The sequence below is a fragment of the Serinus canaria genome, chromosome 1A (genome assembly GCF_022539315.1).
Source record: "Serinus canaria isolate serCan28SL12 chromosome 1A, serCan2020, whole genome shotgun sequence".
NCBI classification, from domain to species: Eukaryota; Metazoa; Chordata; class Aves; order Passeriformes; family Fringillidae; genus Serinus; species Serinus canaria.
Genome location: NC_066314.1, coordinates 23,605,500 through 23,624,048, shown reverse-complemented (window position 1 = coordinate 23,624,048; position 18,549 = coordinate 23,605,500). Strand labels below are relative to the sequence as shown.

General features: G+C 38.9%; 1 protein-coding gene across 1 annotated transcript in view; it reads right to left on the bottom strand.

Moving 5' to 3' along the window:
* Window positions 1-13,149, bottom strand: part of ASZ1 (ankyrin repeat, SAM and basic leucine zipper domain containing 1) — a 33,673-nt gene extending 20,524 nt beyond the window's left edge. The window contains exons 1-4 of the mRNA XM_030238397.1: window positions 13,045-13,149; window positions 11,360-11,456; window positions 6,224-6,346; window positions 3,176-3,287 (exon numbers count right to left, since the gene is read on the bottom strand). Of these exons, the coding sequence (XP_030094257.1) occupies window positions 3,176-3,287; window positions 6,224-6,346; window positions 11,360-11,456; window positions 13,045-13,149 (437 nt within the window). The remainder of the gene's footprint in view (window positions 1-3,175; window positions 3,288-6,223; window positions 6,347-11,359; window positions 11,457-13,044) is intronic.
* Window positions 13,150-18,549: the final 5,400 nt, after the last annotated feature.

The following is an 18,549-nucleotide window of genomic DNA, read 5'->3' as shown; positions in this document are numbered from 1 at the left end:
TGTACTGAATGAAATCCAGTAAAGTTACAAATTAGAAACAACCTTATGCTAGGGGAAAAAGGTCAATCACAGAGAGATAAGCAAAATGAAAAGTAACCAGACTGGTCAACAACATAAAGTAACTTGGTAATGAAGCAAAAACACTTGCATCAGTCTAGAACTGAAAATAAGACTTTCTATTTCTTTCTATTTTCTATTTCTTATTTTCTAGAACTAGTCTCTACCTTAGTTCATCAACGCTACAAAAGCAGAAACTGTATGTGAGGAGACATTTCACCATGGAGGACAGCCAGTCAGTGGATGTGGCTGCTCAGAGACATTTTTTTCTCTCCAATCTCATTGACCAGAGGGCAACGCAGCCGAATTTTACAGCACACATAGCTTTAAAGAAGTTGGACTAGAAACCTCCTGAAATCCCTTCTGACATGAATTACCCTATGGAGATTACTATAGAAATAGAGATAGATTATAATCTCCATCTTCAGCTTAATAACTGATATCCATATATCTCACTATCTCTATAGGTCTCTATAGAGCTGTCTAACAGCAACAGAAGATAACCTATTTGCCCATTTGCTGGATTATGGGATTTAGTGATGAAGTGGGAAATCCTATATAACAAGTAATATTGGAAGAACATACTTTAGTATAACTTCAGGAAAACATTGCAGGTTAAAAGGGGTTTTTTAAAACACTACCTAAAGATTTCTAGGCCAAAGGGATAAAGTATCTAATTTTGGAGCAAGAGGAAGGTGTATGTCATGAGGTAAGTCAAACCTCAAGGTAGCAATCACTTAAATGAAGCATTCAGGCTATTCAGAGCAGGTCTTACAATGCCTTGTCTCACCTAGCCATTACTCTACTTGTTTGACTTTCAAAACCCTTTAGCACTTCTGCTTTGATACACTACATTCTCATCAACAAAACTGTTTTTACAGCCACCAGTATCCAGTTTCCAATTTTGATTTTACAAAAATATCCTAAGTTATGCTACTAAATACTTTCTGCTCAGAACCATATCCCCTTGCAAAGAAACAATCTACCTATCCATTCCTAAACTCGCCTCCTTTCTTTGCATTTCAAAAATCACATGTCTTTCCCGCTAGTCCTTCCCTACTCCACACACACTTACTAAATTTGACCCACTGCCTCAAAGTTTCTGTGTATCACGTCCAGATGACATGAAATAAAAGAACCTACTGGTTGCCCTGATGGAGCAAAAGAGAAAGGATAAACATTAAACCCTGCTTACATGAAGTTTAAGTACTCTTCTTTGCCTTTACACACATTCCAGTGGCTGGTGGACAAAAGAGAAGCTTCCTAGAATCATTCTGGTTCTTACACACTACAAAAACCATGAGACTAATGATAACCTTAGTTCTTCACCAGCTGTACCTGATCACACAGGAAGGACTTTCACAATAACCTCAACTCACTGACAGTTCTTGATCACTCCCACAGAACATCCTGCTTGCTCTAATGGAACAGGTGGAATGGGACTGCAGTGCCACAGAGAGGGGCTGTTTGATCCCTTACTATCACATAAGGCACTTTATTGTGTTTCGTTCTCATTTCTGAGCACAGAGCAAGAAGTCCATGAGAAACAGCAGCTGCTGTCTGAGCAGACCCAATAATGGAGTGGCATGCACATATGCCAAATACCGGAAAAGCATAAAGGCAGCTCAAAGGTTTGAGATTACAAGGTCTGGATTTTTCAAGTCTCTACTTTTATTTAGCAAAAACATGACATTTCAGATTGTCAGTTTTCATTTTATCTTTTCATTTGAGAAAGACTACTACTGCAAAAGTGAAAAAGCCAAAACCATATCTGCTAGATGCGTGGATAGGTCATGTTAGCACAAGGTCTAAGGACACAAAAAGGTAGTAAATAAATATTTGTATATAAAGATCAACCATGCAAAACATACCCAAAGTTTGTTTTATGAACCAAAGTTTATAAATAAAATTTAAAAATTAGAATTCCTACTTTTTGTGTCAGCTTTCACACTCTCTTCCCCCAAAGCTTAGCCAAAGGCCTGTCCAAATGCAAACCTACAACTCTGCACTCTTGCTTCCATTTCCAACACCCAAAACAAAGTCAATAATGCAAAGCCGTCCTCTACTTTTTAAAGCAGGATGCTTATTCTAACACCCAGGTATCTGACAACAATATGTAATTATTTCAGAGTGTATACCTTTCTCTTCTCTCATGAAGAATTTCTAGTCTCTCTGATTAAACAATGGCATTTAAATTTGGTACCAGACATCAGTACATCAGTTGCACTTCAGCAGAACTCTGTTTCCTCCTTTTCTATCAGTACTGCACTCATAGCAAGGTTCAGGGCCTTGAGTAATTGAATTCTACTCATGAAAACCAAAGGCTTTCAATTCTATTCTTTCCAGAGAGCTACTCAGTCCGTATATCCCAGGTGATGAAAGAGGTGTGGTACAAAAAATGCTGTTAGATGAAAAACTAGTTGACCTAAGCAGTACTTTTTTTTTGGAAGAGGCTAGACAGTTTATCCTGGGGTCAGTCCAGAATTTATTTCTTTTTGATGTAAAATGAAACATTTCATCAGACTGTAAAAACTACAGACATCTCACAATGCACTGCATCAAACCGTTGAGACACAAAGTTGTATTACTCGTTTCTAAAAGGAGCTTAACCTTTTAATCCAAATTATTCCACATTGCAGTGGAATAAATGTATTTTATTTACAGAATTTTGTTTCCCACAGGAAGCACTCTGTGAAAAGAATATAGCCAGACATCCACAAAAATGTTCCAAAGTAGGATATGAATTTAAATAAAGAATGAATTGATTTGACTTCCATCCCTATGCAGAAGAAGCAATATGATTTAGTAAAGGCAGAGGACATATTTCTTGCCCTTATACTTCAGTCAAGTGAATAATTAAGATTAATTTTTATTTTGTTCAGCTGAAGAATATACTTAAAATCTGATAAAGCTGATCACAGTCTTATTTACTCAGATTAACAACTGTACTAACAGGTATGAGTTACTGGGTACTAATATTTTCTTATAAAAACATCAGTGAAATCACAAGAAGTATGTGCACTTCATCTCAACCACCACCAAGATCTATATCTATAAACACATCTCTGTATAATAATATAATTCTGTACTGTATTCATAGGTGTGAGGTTTTCATTACCTGCAAGCAAGGTTAGGGTCAGCATTCCTTGATAAAAGCAGCTCGACAGTGTTCAAGATGTTCTCCTCTGAAGCTTGTGCAGTACATGCTGCCATCAACACGGTGTATTTATCTGTTTGGAAATTTGCAGTTAGGGAATTACATATGTAAATGTAAATACCATGCTAATCCAGAAGCTCCTTTAAAAGTCTTTATATTTGCTAGAGTTGCTACTGAGATTTTGATACTCTATGATGTTTGGAAAAGGCTAACAATCTTGTTTTTCTGTCTGTGAAAATAACTAGAATGATCAGGTAAGAAAGAGGCACCTGAGGAGATACTCAGAAACATCAGAGTGAATCACAGCAGTAAAGCATCCATTCCTACTGAAATTTAAATTGCTTGAAAGTACCCCAAAGCTACAATAGGAGCTTAACTATAGATGTTTATTTCTCAAAACACATTCCACACCAGTGGAGTCACTCCCTGTTCCTCTCCTCCAGTAAATGGAAGTAAAAGCTGCAATGGATAGAAAAAGGTACACAAAATGTATTATGAACACACAGTAACACCAATTTTGGGGAGAACAGAGGCTCATACAAAAGACACTGGAAGCAAAAGGGCTTCATGATAGGCCTTAAGAAGGAAGAATTAAATTTACTAACTTACTATGGTCCAACAGTGGCAGGAGAAGTATTAGAAGTATTGGTTTAGATGTGGATTTAAATAGCACCTACACAGTCCATAGGAATACCAGCATATTTACTTCTCCAGCTCTGAAAACAGCTGGGTGTTACATACCGCCTTGGCTCACAAATCAAAACTGTACAACTGCTGCTTGCACACAGAACACAGGAGACCGCTTTCCCATCATTACCATGTTTCCATCTGGGAAACACAGCATCCTATTTAGCTGGCCCCAGTGTCATTTAGAAGACTGCCATTTGAGTAACTGCCCATTTTGTTTATTGCACAAACTTGTTCACAAGTTCCAACATGCCTTCATCCATTTAAGAAGTGTCATATTAGCTGCATATCCTATCAAATGGTACAACATATTTTCTAATGTTCTTTTAGAAATTTTAAGACTGTGTATAATTAACATCTTCATTCTTCAATGAAGTCATATTTCATTATATTTAGACATTAAAAGTTTGTCACGTACATTACCTCTACTGTTCTTACCACCTCTTGTCCTCCACTTCTACAACTTAGTTCTACATTTAAATTCACTTGTTTTTTTAATATACCATTGTTTAATTTTCAACCACCTCATGAAGAAATTGCTTCATATGCTGACAAATTTTTACTCAAAATGTTTAACCTGATTATCAAGTACAACATGAATGGAAAGATGTCAGGATTTTAAATAAAGCACTGTTAGTCTGGGAATAGTATTTGGGAGGAATCTGCAGTTGTATTTGTATTCATTATCTCAGCAGTGAAAAATGGAAAATTAATTTCTGTCAGCCTACCTATAGCTCATACATGTGAGCAAGAGACAAAAGGAAAGAAACACCTTGGAATCCTTAGATTTCTCTTTTACAGAAAATAACTGCTAAAAGACTGCAAAAATATAAGTTTATGTTCAGACTAGATGAAAACTCCAGTAATTCAGGTGAAATTATTCCTCAAGGATGCCACTTTGAAGGATGGCCATTTTGAACCCATCACACAGTGAATGATATACTAGTTCTTGTGGACTACCAAAAAGGGTAAAATTAAGTAACTAGTTATAGAGAATGACTGAAGCGTGACTCAAGGTGATTAACAGAATAGCTGTTTATTAGGATTATAGGCATTAAAGGGTTATTGTTATAGGATCACTTGTATGATTGCCTGCTGACATAAAAAATAGCAGGAGGGCTGGTGAGACTCAGTACCCCTTAGGATAGCACAGCTTTACAGAACATACATGATTTGACCCAAATCAATGACTTACAAGACTGCTCCTGGCTAGACAGTACTTTGCTGCCCATATACCCTATTACAGTTTCCCTATACAGTCTAACAGGGAAACAAGCCGAGAAATATGATCCTAGCAAGGTGCCACTTTGGGCAAAGATAGTCGATCACACACATGGAAAAATGCCATGCATTTGGCTACCTGGCCAGCCTAAACTACTGCCCATAGCAGTTTCTTCCCCATTTATAGCTTTCTATTGCCATAAAAAAGGAACAGGTACAAGCTGTAGGCAGACACATAGAAGTTCTCTGAAAATACCTACAAGGACAGTGATTAGAAAAAGGCATTAGTGCTTTTGGTGTAGGCAATCTACTCTAATCTCATACTCTGATCAACTGCTAAGAGGTTAGAGAAAATTTTCAGAACCAGATTTGTACCATCTGCATTTCACTCTACTACTACTGCAACTACTGTCAAGTTACTGGAAAATATGATTACTGCTCTTACATACTTGGCAGTACTGCGAGATAAATATTCCAGTGCAAGGGAAGAGATTGAAAATAACCCCAATTTAAGTAGAAAAGGAGTTATTATTATGCCAATAAAATTGACAGAGGAACTGATACTACTTAGAAGCTACGCTGAACTCTTGCAGAAAAAGGTGATCTAGCAGCTCACTGAAGAACAGTTTTCTTAATAGAAAAATTGCACTCTAGTTTTAGAGAGGCCCACATTAGTTTCCCATGAACTGGAGAGCTATTCATGTATTCATGTTGTTTGAGATGTTATCTGGTTTCTGCATAAACATAGTTCATAATAGGATCAAATACAGTAAGTTTTACCTGTACAACTTTATACTACAACTTTTGAGCAAGTACTTCCAAACACTTTTTTAAAAAAGTACTTGGGATTTGGGAGGCATGGGAGAAAGTAGAATTGAGAGAGAAAGAACAAGAAAACACAGCAACTGATTCCAGATCAATTCTAAGAACACAATTTTAACTGTAAAATAATTACTTTTCCTTCAAAACTGTGAAAGGTCAAGTGGGTCTCAGTTCTGCTGTGAACTTTTGTTTACCCTACACGTATAAACAAGAGAATAAGGATAAGGACAATGTCTGGTACTGAGCATTACCAGCCAATATTTTTCATTCTCATCTTACCTATTTCAAAACATGCATTAGCACCTCTGTCCAGAAGGAGACGTACTACTGCAAAGTTAGCCACGCTGGCTGCACACATCAGGGGAGTCCATCCAAACTGAAAGCTAGTTTCAATGCTGATACCTGTCACAATTGAAGAAATTACAATCATCAACCTGCATTACTACAAATATGCTTTTTATAAAACTTACTCTCAATATATAACATTACACCCTGTTTGCATTTAGTACAAGGGAGAGAAATCTCTTATGGCATTTTCTTTTTTATAGTACACCTTTAGTTAGAACACCAGAAAACAACTTTTAAAACTGACATTAATGTAGCCCAGTTCTCAACCCAAGGAGTCAAGTACCACAAAAAAACTACACTAAAAACGTAAAAAATTTAGCTGCAAAAGTAATTTCATATAAGCACACAGAATCTGCTTTCTCTAGCTCTGTGCAAAAGCTTTCTTCAATCAAAATGAAAAAAATTTTACTCTAGTCAAGCCAGGAAGATGGCTGTGGAAGCAAACTGCTTGTCAGACAATTAGGATCACAACATCTAGGATTTCCTGCTATACAACTCCTTTTATTCTCTGTCCTACAAGACAGTTAGCTGCACATTTGTGTTCGATACTAACAAAATATTATCTCAATAAAAAGAGAAAATAGGAGACTATGCAAGGTTCAAAGACAATCACCAGAATTGTTTGTTACTCTTTGTAATAACCAGAACGGCTAAAAGGGCTAGAAGCATGCCTGTCAGACAACCCAGCCCTTCCAAATGCACTGAGAACCAAGTACCAAACAGAGAGTCTTCTGACAACTTTGTATTAAATACCTGCACAGATTTCTTCAATCCTTCAACAAATATCAGCTCCTCTAGAAAAGTTTCCATCAATTGGCTCTATATTATTCCTACAGTGACCATGGATAATCAAAAATACTTATTTGGGAAAAAACACTCCAAAAAAAGCCCCCACAACTATCCTAAGAAATTTGTGACAGTTAAGCTACATGCATACTTTTTCATGCAAAATCTGTACTTTCCCTGTCACGGTACTACATCAAAGATGTGTTCAGTGTAGAAAATAAAGTCATTAAAGCTGAGGGACTAACAGGTCACTGCTCTTGGATCAAGTCTTTAATTTCTTAAGATCACTGGAACTGCAGATCAATAAAGAGGTAGCAATCCAATGAAAGCCATGTGTTGAAGCATTGTAACACCTGCAAGCCACAGAATTTACAACCAAATCTCCTTAGCAACCTACACATACTAGTTGCATATTAGCACACTGGCCTATGTGCATTGTATAAAACTTTTCATTGAAAACCACAGAAGTTCTACAAGGGGAGCCAGCAAATGTCCTTTAGCAGTCATATCAGAACTTCCTTTTAAGTCACTTCAAGAATTTAGCAAGTCTGATATTCAACAGCCCACTGAAGCAATACTAGTAAGAAAAAAATACCCAAAACCTGCCACCCTGTCAGTCTTAAAGTCTCTTTTCCTCATGAGAAAAAAAAGCAGCCCCATCTAAAACCTTTTACTTTAATACACATCGGAACAACAGTAACGACCTACTTGGCAGTTTACATGACTTATTAAAACAATTTAGAAGGATTTTCCTCAATGCTTTCTCTCCAGGGATAGCAGCCAGTATCTGCAATGATGCTGGTGCTTTTTCCAACTTCTAGAAGTAGAATGGTCTATTTGGCAATATGTTGTTTGTCCTGCATAGTCTCCTAACATCTTGGTAGTGACTGTCTAGAAGCACCGATGGTCCATATGCAAACAAGCTGTAATCCCAGAGGAAGACAAAGAAAAGACAACTGTAACAGGAAAAGTCATGTGGCTTCTTGGCTGCTTGGTTATAGGAGTTGCTGACTGAACCAGAAATGTCTCACCTTGATGACTACTCAAATAGGTTATTACTCCCATTACATGAGCTGTTATTGAAGTAAGCAATGTTAGTTCAGCATTTAAAATGACCCTTGAGATTTTCTCAAGAGAACAGTGTAGCCCAGAAAAAAAATTTTAGTGAAAAATCAGGAGAGATCCAACAGCCAGACAGAAGAGAGGCTGCTGCACTCCAGAACCGCAGGTCCAGCCCATATCAGTGCTGAGTATGTATTCCCAGCAGGAGCACACACACACACCACTGGTCACAGTGATCAAACACAGACAAACAGCACTCTTACAAACACAGCACACCGATATTAGCATGCCACCCATCCCCTCCAGCTGCTGGCATCACAGACACACGAGTATCAGACCTCTGGTCACCACCCCTGTGACTGGTACAGCTTTCACTCACTCCTGTCTCTACCTTTTGTTACAGCTGGGAGTCCCTTGCTCTGAGTCTGTAACTTGTCTGCACATGGTCTCAACTGGATTGCATGATGGGCCTGAGAGGAGCTGGACCAGGGCATTATTTGGACTCCCCCACCTGCAATTATCTGTGTTCCTCTGTAGGTATGAACAGAGGAGCTTTTCAGTTACATGGCTCCACAAATTATAGCTAGAAGACAAACTAGATGCAACATTCTTCTTTACAATCTGAGTTACAGATAAATATCTTCCTGTTTAAGCAGCAAAGAGGATAAACACATTCTGGCCACAGACACACACAACAGCAGAAACCATGTAAAGAATATGAATAACAGTGAATCAAAAGAACAGCAAAGAATCTTTTTTTGATGATTATTACTGTTTCTCCCATAACCCTTCCAGATACTTTCTTGATGGTGGCTAATAATAGCTATAGTAGAAAGGCTGTTTTTATAGAGAAAGATGTAACTCTGCTAAATAATTCCATGTTTGACACCAAAAATATGAGGTCTTGACTTCCATTCAGTTAAAGAACAGTTCTCAGTGTTGGAATCCATTCACATTCAGACACCATTTACCTGAGAAGTTCTAAAATGCTTCTCTCTAAGACTTCTCTAGTAGAAGTATTAACTCTGTCTGCACTTAGGTCTGTTCCCCACACAACCTTAAAGCTGAGTCCTATTAGAGCTGCTGATGTCTCCCTCTGCTGGGCCAGCTATGGCGGTCACCTGATTCAGGGATCAAAGTCCTAAACTAGCTGAAAAATTATTCTCACACACTGGGCACCTTCCCATTCCTGTTGTTTACTACTACTTATAATTCCCTGAACTGGCTCACAAAATATGAGTTGAGCACCAGCACTCATTCAAAGATATAGGTGGAACAAACTTCTGAAGGAAAACAGAGGATTTGACTGTAGTTATATCTTTAATCAGCCTAAACTGTCATGAGTAGTAACTTCTAATTCCATTTTAGGAAATGGAACACGTGGTGTTAAGCATTTTTCTTCTAAAGCAAACCAAAATGTCCAAATCATCTTTGAAGGCACTACTTGCTTGCATTACTTTTTGTGACATGTACTTCAGAAACTTTTTCCTAAGTTGCCATTTAACAGTGGTAAGGAAAAACACTGTGCTTATCCATCTCCTAAAGAAGCTCTGTAAACTCTTTCGGCATCAAAAATACTAAGGCAACATCTAACCAAGCCAGAAAACACAGTCTCACTCTACCTGAAGGAATAGCCCCAACACTTGCTAGGAAATCCACTTCCAACAAAAACCTTGAGTTTGGCTGACTGCTAGTAGTGAGCCTCCTACAAGCTCTTCTATACTAAAGGTATTGCTGGTGGCAAAGATTTAATCTGAGCACAGATCCCAGACAGATAATGTCACCTTTCTTCAGGAAGGCCTCCATAACAGGCACTGTATTCTACTGCTTTGCAGAACAGTGCTGGATGGGTCAGAATATACTGCTGTTCTCATTTTAAGGAAATTACATATTCTTTGATAATAGTGCCTTATTTGTTTCAGGACACAAGAAACTAGACTGCATGAATCCTTGGCCTGAATCTATGCTCTTACAGAAACCTATTATCATCTTCCAATAGCACAAACATGTCCACTGTGTAGCAGGCATCAGCACAGAAAGTGAACTATTGCTGTTTCGCTGCAATACAACAATTTAAAATGGATGGTGTAGCAAAACAAATAAGCAATCTGAGGTACACACATCACTAGAACTCCAGTCATAAATAAGAATATATTTTCTAAAAGCAAGACAGATGTATTTCACGCTTGTACTGCACTTCTTGTGTTTCAGTCTGTGCAGTAGTTTTGCCTAATTTAAAAACAAAACCATTCCCCCATTGTGGTGAGAAACAGTTGGCATCTAAAAGGGCAAATAATGTCATTGTTTCAAAACTCAGAAAAGACCATTGCTAACCAAGAAACTACTTTCTTTCCTAAGACAAATTTTCCTCAGAGAACAAGCTCTTGGTTACTATATTCTCCTTGCTTGCTGAAGCAGAACTTCCTGACAATTATCACTAGGCAGGTCAACTCAGCTATGCAGTTTCTGATTGCCCTGGATGCTTGAATAAGTGATCCAATCTTCCTAACACTGATTAACAAACACATTAAAGACAAATACTGAGTAACAGAACAGGGAAAAAGGCTTCCAGTGTTAAAACAGACTACTTTTAGTGACAAATGCCACAAAAAGCTTGTTAGACCTTTCAGAATCACAAAATCTTTGTTCAGCTGATGTTGCCAGGACAGCAGTTATACATAGGGCACATACCAGAAACTTACCAGTGCTGTGAAGGAGAGAGAAAAAAAAAAAAAAAAAAAAAAAAAAAAAAAAAAGAGGAAAAGGAATTTCCAAACTGGAGAAACAGAGAAACATGAAAATAAAAAAGCCTAGCCTCCCCTTCTTACCCCATGCTGTACAACATTCAACACCAATGGCCACCCACTGAATTTTTCCCCTCAATTTAAACCACCTCTAATTCAGTGCTTCTAATTGCTATTTGCATGTTAAAGATGCATCTGAAAACAAAGAAACATGCTATTTCATAGTTCAAACATAGTTTTCTTAATTTTCAGGTCTCCTGACTGACAAAAAAAACATATAATAGAAGGAATGTGCTGGAATAATAAATTTGAGTCACTGAAAAAGTAATTTAATCTTTCAAAATAATGTGTTGAGTGCATGTAGGAACACATGAATGTTTCCAGTAAATGATATAAAGTCTTTTTTTAAATGAGAATGGAAATTTTCGCTGAGTTCAATAAAAATTATTCAACTTTGTAACTGACTTTTCCTCACCCGAGTTTAGGAGTTCTTCAATTAACGCCACATCACCACGAAACAGAGCCTTCTTTAATGCCTCATTCTTGTCTGCCTGCAACATTTGACCCAACTGCTAGATAAACAAAGAAAAATTAAGTCAAAATCTTAAGACTGTTTCAAGGCAAAAACAATATAGCTTTGTTTCAGCATAAAAGTACTGATAATCTCTGAAAGGACACAGCACAGAAGAAGAGGGAGAAAAGCATCATGTAACTTTTGTCCTTTCATCTCCATAGACCTGGGTCTACTATAAAGTCCAAGTTTTAAAATCAATTTTTCTGAGGGGTCCCTTTCTCTGAAAATGGAAATATCTTCTTTCTCAACAGACCTGCTGTCCTCCCATGCTGCTCTCAATTTTACTTACCATAATTTGATTTCAATTAAGATTCTTTTTCATCTTATGACACTAGAAAAAAATTGCAATGCATGTATGTACCTTTTTATTTTGGTACATTTCACATATTGTTAAGTACAACATTAAAAAATGCAACTAACAGTTATGAAACTTTGAGCTTGAGTCAGGGGACCCCAGTGACTAAATGTCTGGCCTAACAGCACAAGCCCTCTGCTGTGAAGGGTTACAGCTCCTCTGTCACACTAATTCTGTGGTGACAGAGGGATTTGTAGCACTGCATCATAAAAGTTCTGGCTGAAAAAGGCACTGACCAAAAGACTAGTTTATGCATCAGACAGCTACCTAATTTAAGTTGTTTTCAAAAGATTTATGAGGCCAATGTCCCAAAGCTGCAGATGCAGCTGAAGATTGCTGCTGGAGCTATATCAAGTGTACAAAACATTTACATACACTGGCAAGCAGAGGACTAGATTCACTAGTTTCCTTAGAGACAGAAGTGGGTATGAAATGAAGCTGTCTTTTATCATAAATTTTAAAATCCCAGTTTATAACTTAGAAATATACAAATTTTACAGCACATCGTAGCCCATCTTTCCAATAACTTTTGTAAAGACTAACAAAAAGTGTCTAGGGAACCATAGGGGAGAAACAGTCAACAGAATAATTTAGCCCTTTTTTTATTCTACTCAGGCAACAATTTTCAAACAACACATCTCTTTGGATAGGAACATCCATCTAAAGGTAAGGCCTCTTAAACACTAACTATAACCTTTAGCCTAAGACCTCAAGAATTCAGTTATACTTCCATTTTTCGATTCCGGTCACGATACAAACCCATGCTTAAAAACCCTCACAGATGGTGAGGGTTTCTCTCCTCTGCCTTATAGTGATGGATACTCCACACCTGTTAGATGCAATAAAACTACTGAAATCTGTTAGCCAGAAACAGTCTCAAGAGGTTTAAGATATAAAACAGCTTTACAGGCCGCCGGTCACTTTCAAATTTACTCTCATACTGAAATACGATTAGTACTAGGGTGTGCTACTTAAGCGGAGAAAGTTTTCAAATAATCATTATGGGTTTCGGTAATAAGATAAACCCCGACAGACCAGATTTCATTAACTGGATTGAGGGTACACTACCATTACCCTGGCAGGAAACAGCCTGGGAGGAAGCACCAGCCACACTCCCCGTGCGATCCACAGCGCCCCGCTCCCCTCACGGTTCCAAGCCGAGGCCGCCTCCCACCCCGCGACCGCCCGGCCACGGCTGGCGGGCCGCAGGCGCAGGGAGGCTCAGCCCCACCTGCGGCTCCTGCCGAACGACGCCAATGTCCCAGTCGCCGTCATCGCTGTCGCTGCCCTCGTCGCCTCCCGCCACGACACGGAACGAGCACACCACGTCGGCCATGCCGACCTTTCTCACGAGCGCGTCGCCTCAGCACAGGCGGGGCACGTGGCCGAGACGGCAGTTATCGCGCGCTCCGCCCGCGGCCCCGCCCCGCGGCCGTGAGGGGAGCGCCGTGGGCAGAGCCGGGCCCGGGGAAAGGAAAGGAAGGAGTCGAGCTCAGCCTAGCCCGGCCCGGCCTAGCCTGGCCTATCCTGGGGAGGGGAGGGCAGGGCAGGGCAGGGCAGGGCAGGGCAGCGCCGGGCAGCGCCGCGCCGGGCACGGCGGCACGGCTCCGGGTTCAGGGAATCGGTGACAGTGGTGCTGTTAGCACGTGGGCTGTGACACGGCGTACTCGCGGCTCCGCTGCTTTGCGGGTGCTGGGAGAAGCAGCGCAGCCGTGTGCGAAGTTGTGTCTTTAGATCTGTGGCTGGTCTGTATGTGTGGGTTTAAGGTAAAAGATGCGGTTCTTCTCTTTAATTGCTGACGTCATTAACATGCTCCTTCACGTCACCTCACCTAGCAGCAGCCTGTGAGGTCACTTGTGTGTGTGTGTGTGACGCAGTGTCCCAGAGGCCGAGCCTGCGGTGGGGACACTCGCGTGGGAACGCTGAACAGCAGCTGCGCAAAATGAGCCAGACTTTGGACCTCCAGCCCTGCAGCCTGGCTACACAGGGCACTGCTTTAAGTTCCAGAGCTGTGGTTAGAGCTCTTTCTAATGACCCATAATAATGTCTCATCCATCAGAAGGTTCCTGTGAAAGTCTTTGAAGAACAAATGAGGAATGAAGTTCTTCATTTCATCCAGAGGCATCGTGGCTCCTTGAGCTCATCTCAGACTTTGCCCCAGGGAAATTGACCATTCACTGACAGAAGAGGAGTTTGGTCTTGGGGTACAAAGTGATAAGTGTAGTCCTTGTGCCCATAACACTGTAAAAATGTAATTAAAATATTTTACCCTTATCTTGATCATAAGGTGTCTGTGAAAGTTTTCCTATTTATTCTATTTTTTACTTTACTTTTGTTGCTTAATGTAATGCAATGTGTAAGGCAACTTTTTGATGTTGAGATTTGCAGGTTGGCTAGCTTAGAACATACTAAGTGCTATAAAAATTGCACTTATTAAAAAAAAACCGTGCACGGTCTGCATATTTCAATAGTGCCCACTTGACATTATTAATAGCTGCATTTTCTGGATTTTATTTGCTTGTCTGTTAAATATGACAGCCTGTTTGCATTAAAGTATAATGAAAGTCAGATTCTTAACAATAAGGAACTCTGATGTAAGAGCTAGGTGAACATTTTAAATTAACTCCCATGAGAGAAACTTCCAGTTCTGGAAACTTGATAGAAATGCAAACCCCTTTCTTTTCACACAGCCTCCTCAGAGCAAAGGTTGCTAAAATTGACTCAACTCTAATACATGCTTCTATATGAAGGCTTAGCTTTTATATGATTTTTTTTTTTTTAGCTGTATACACTAAATCTCTGTTTAAAATATTTTGGTAATGAAGATATATTGTTTACTGTGTGTAATAATTGAATGCTTTTGTAGCCATGTCAGTTCTTATAAAATTGTAACTTTTATTCTAAGTTTTCAGGATACTTTTAGTACTGGTCTGAATATTTCTTGTTTTCTGCAGAGGAAAAGTAGTACTTATGCCTTTTGTGTGCAGCTTCTCTGTATCTGTATTGAATCTACCAGTGCTCAACTTATAATAACCATAACCAGAATCAAGCTTCCATATTATAATTCATTTAGCTTAGCTGTGTTACAGAAGATGGTCTTGCTAGTAGAACTTATATCCCCAGTGGCTGAAGTCTAAAGACAACTGAATGTGATATTTTACAGCTGACATCACACGTTCCAAGACAGTTATTTCTAACTGGTGCTGGTACTATGAATAAATTCATTACCTTTAATACACTACCAGTTGCTTAGTATTTGACAATTGTGATTTATTTGTACTGGTTCAAGTTTCAGATTTGGAGATGGTTGGTTGGTTTGTTTGTAATTTTTTTTTTCCTTTTCTCTGCATTATAACCCATCCAAATTAAAATGTCACAACAGCAACCTGCAAGCTGCTGCTTTCTCAAAGAGCACCACTCTGGGAAGGTCATTTTCAGTAACAGGCCTGATAGTACCTAGTGTTAAAAAAAAATCCCAACTCCTTTCAAAGGAGTGTAGAAGAGGTGTACACTTGCAGCCACTGTACCCTATAGCTGTTTCAAATGTGAACAAGGCAATCACACAGAAGCTGGTAGCAGGTGATCTCTCCTTCTGTGTTTGCTTGGTACTGTAAATCAGACATTATTGTTGATGTAGACTCTCCTTTTTCACATTCTTCTTACTCCAGCTTATTAGTGACCTTGAAGTCTGTCTTGATTTTTCAGCTAGGCAGACTTATTTTGGTTGAGAGTATGGCAAGTCCTGGCTGTCATCTCTATTTGTGAGATATCAGTGTGTTTTTACTTACTCCTGTAGGAACACTTCCTTACATCTTTTCCTTGTTGTTGTGCAGTACTCATTTTACATGCAGGAGGTGATTATAGAACGGCTCAAGCTGGGAAAACTGTAAGAGATCCTCATTCTCAGAGAGGCTTAGTAGCTCTCAGTCTACAGAATTGCCAAATTGGCACTAAATGTTTGAAAGGGAAATGGTGAACTAGCAGCTGTACCAGTTCCATGGTTAAGGGCAGTACATCCAGGAATTTACATAATTTGAAAAAAGTCCAGTAAACTAGCACAAGTGATTGCAATTTAACAGGTCACATTCATGAAACAAGTGGGAAACAATGTAGTTTATATTTTCCTGGATGATTTTTCAGCTGACTTGTACATATCTGTAGCATCTCTTATATTTAAGGTATTTCTATTTTAAAGACAGATACTTATTCTCTAAAAAGCACTTAAGTGGTCTGTGTTCTTTTGGTGATCTGAAATCACCCTTAGTGTTAAATCAGTTTTAGTTTTTGCCATCATGAAATTTGGTTTAGATGCTGCACTGCAGCAAATTGAGTTGTTCACAATTATTTCAGTCATCATTCCAATGGACTTCAAAAGATGGAAAGCATTTCATTTTATCTGTTTTGCTTATAATTCATTTTTTACAGGTGTGTTCCTCCTCTACACTTTACCAAATCTATCTGGATGGTACCTGATGTAAAACTTTCAATCTGCTGCCAAACACAGGAGTATAAATTGTATACCAACTGGTTTTCTGTTTGTAAAATTTGTTTTCTGGTAGAAGCATTAAACCATTGTCAAAATTCCCCATACTTAGTGGGGAATTTGTGGACATGATGTAAATCTGAATCCTGTTTTGAAAATATCTATTATGACAGTAATGTATAAAAAAAAAACTAGAAAAATAATTAGGATGTTGAATATACTTTCTTTTATTTTAGTGTCACTCAGGCAGATTTTTAGCTTCTTTTCATATAACCTAGAAGCTTTGGTCTGTGTAGCAAATCCATGTCAGAACAATTCCTGATATTACTAGATGCAACCTCTCTATTAAAAATTCCTCATTCCTTCACTATCTCTACTCTGTTCTATGCTGTTTCGTCCCCTTAATCTTAACTGGCAGTACTCCCACTTCGTTATCGTGGTGAGTACCTTCTTGTTTCAGCCTGTTGACTCTCTGCTGGTACTCAGGCAACCACTTGTAATAGTATTGCCTGTCTCTTAGAAACTCAAATGTTTGAAGTTTCTAAAGGCAGTTTATAATTATCAAGTGCTGCTTTGAGTTTTCTACACCATTTACCTTTTATTCTGGTATCTCACTTTGGCTTACTTTTGTCAGGATTGAAGGTTATCCACATATTTCAATATTTTCATATATGTAGTATTTTTATTGGTTGCTACATTCTTATTTTGCTTTGACCAAGTCAAAAGGAATAAGGCTTCTTGGAAAAGGGACTGGTTTTGAATCAACAGCTGTTTTGCTTTATCATGTTTGGTGGTTCGAATTGTTTTTTCTCTTTCTTTTCTTTTGTTAGTAAGGCATAAAACATAATTGCCATGTCTTCATACTGAATGGCCTTGCTATCGTAGGTTTACCACAGGATGTTAAGTCTTCAGTTATCTCTTACTTTTCCAGCTGCTGGGGCTGCTCACCAGTAGTCTCTGGACATTGTGAGAATTCCCACACATATATTCTCTTTTAGACTTGTTTTGTTTGAGTTTATTAAGTCTGGATGGTATTTTATATTATGATCTATTATTCTGGCTCTTCAAAGTGATACTTGTAATTCAGAGCTCCTGAAATCTCAGTTTCTCTTCTGCGAGGACCTGTTCAGTCCCTCACTGAATTCCTAGGATTCAGTGCTAACTGGACTTTGCTACCGATTCCTTTAATCTCATTCATCTTTTCCAGCAAAGTCATCATATCCTTCACATCTGCTTTAAGGTCTTCTCTTCAAGAGTAATTGTGATACTGTCCACATCCCGAGTGGTATAAACTAAAATTGTTACAAATGCCAACAGTTGAGTCATGAGAACATACTGTGTTGGAAAACCATTCAAAGATGTTGTACTGTTTTCTAGCTGTCTTATACTTGCATTCTTATTCTACTCTCCAAACATATGTGCAGAAGTGTCTACCTGTGGAATAGACTTTTATAGTAATTTGAGCTATTCTGTTACAGCTGGTCCAAGTAAAATAAAACCATAACTCTTCCTTATTGGGCATTTGGGAGCAGGTATGCACTGGGAATGCCCTGATAAGCTTTGGCAGCAGACTGAGACTGAACATGACCAAGCAGTGTGCCCATGTGGCCATAAGGCCAGTGGCTCCCTGGCTTGGATCAGAAATAATGTGGCCAGCAGGACTAGGGCAATGATTGTCCCTCTGTACTTGGCACTGGTGAGGCCTCAAATCCTGTGTTTAGTTTTGACCCCTCACTACAAGAAAGACATTGAGGTGCTGGAGCATATCCAGAGAAAGGTAACAAAGTTGGTGAAGGGTCTGGGGCAGAAGCCAGACCAGAAACCACTTCTTATAAGGAGTGGCTGAGGGAACTGTGGTTGCTTAGCCTGGAAAAAAGGAGGCTCAGGGGAGACCTTATTTCTTTCTACAACTGTTTAACAAGAGGTTGTAGTGAGGTGGGGTTCAATCTCTTCTCCCAGGTAAGTGATAGGATGAGAGGAAACGGTCTCAAGCTGCACCAGGGAAGCTTTCAATTAAATATTAGGTAAAATTTCTTCACTGAAAAAGTGGGCAATCTTTGAAACAGGCTGCCCAGGAAAGTGGTAGAAATACCACCTTGATAGTGTTCAAAAGGCATGTGGATGTGGTATTTAGGAGTATGGTTTAGTGGTGAAAATGGCAGTGCTATGTTAATGGTTGGACTCATTGATCTTTTCCAACTGTAGCAATTCCATGCTTCTAAAGCAATGATTATTTGGCTTATAGTAAAAGGT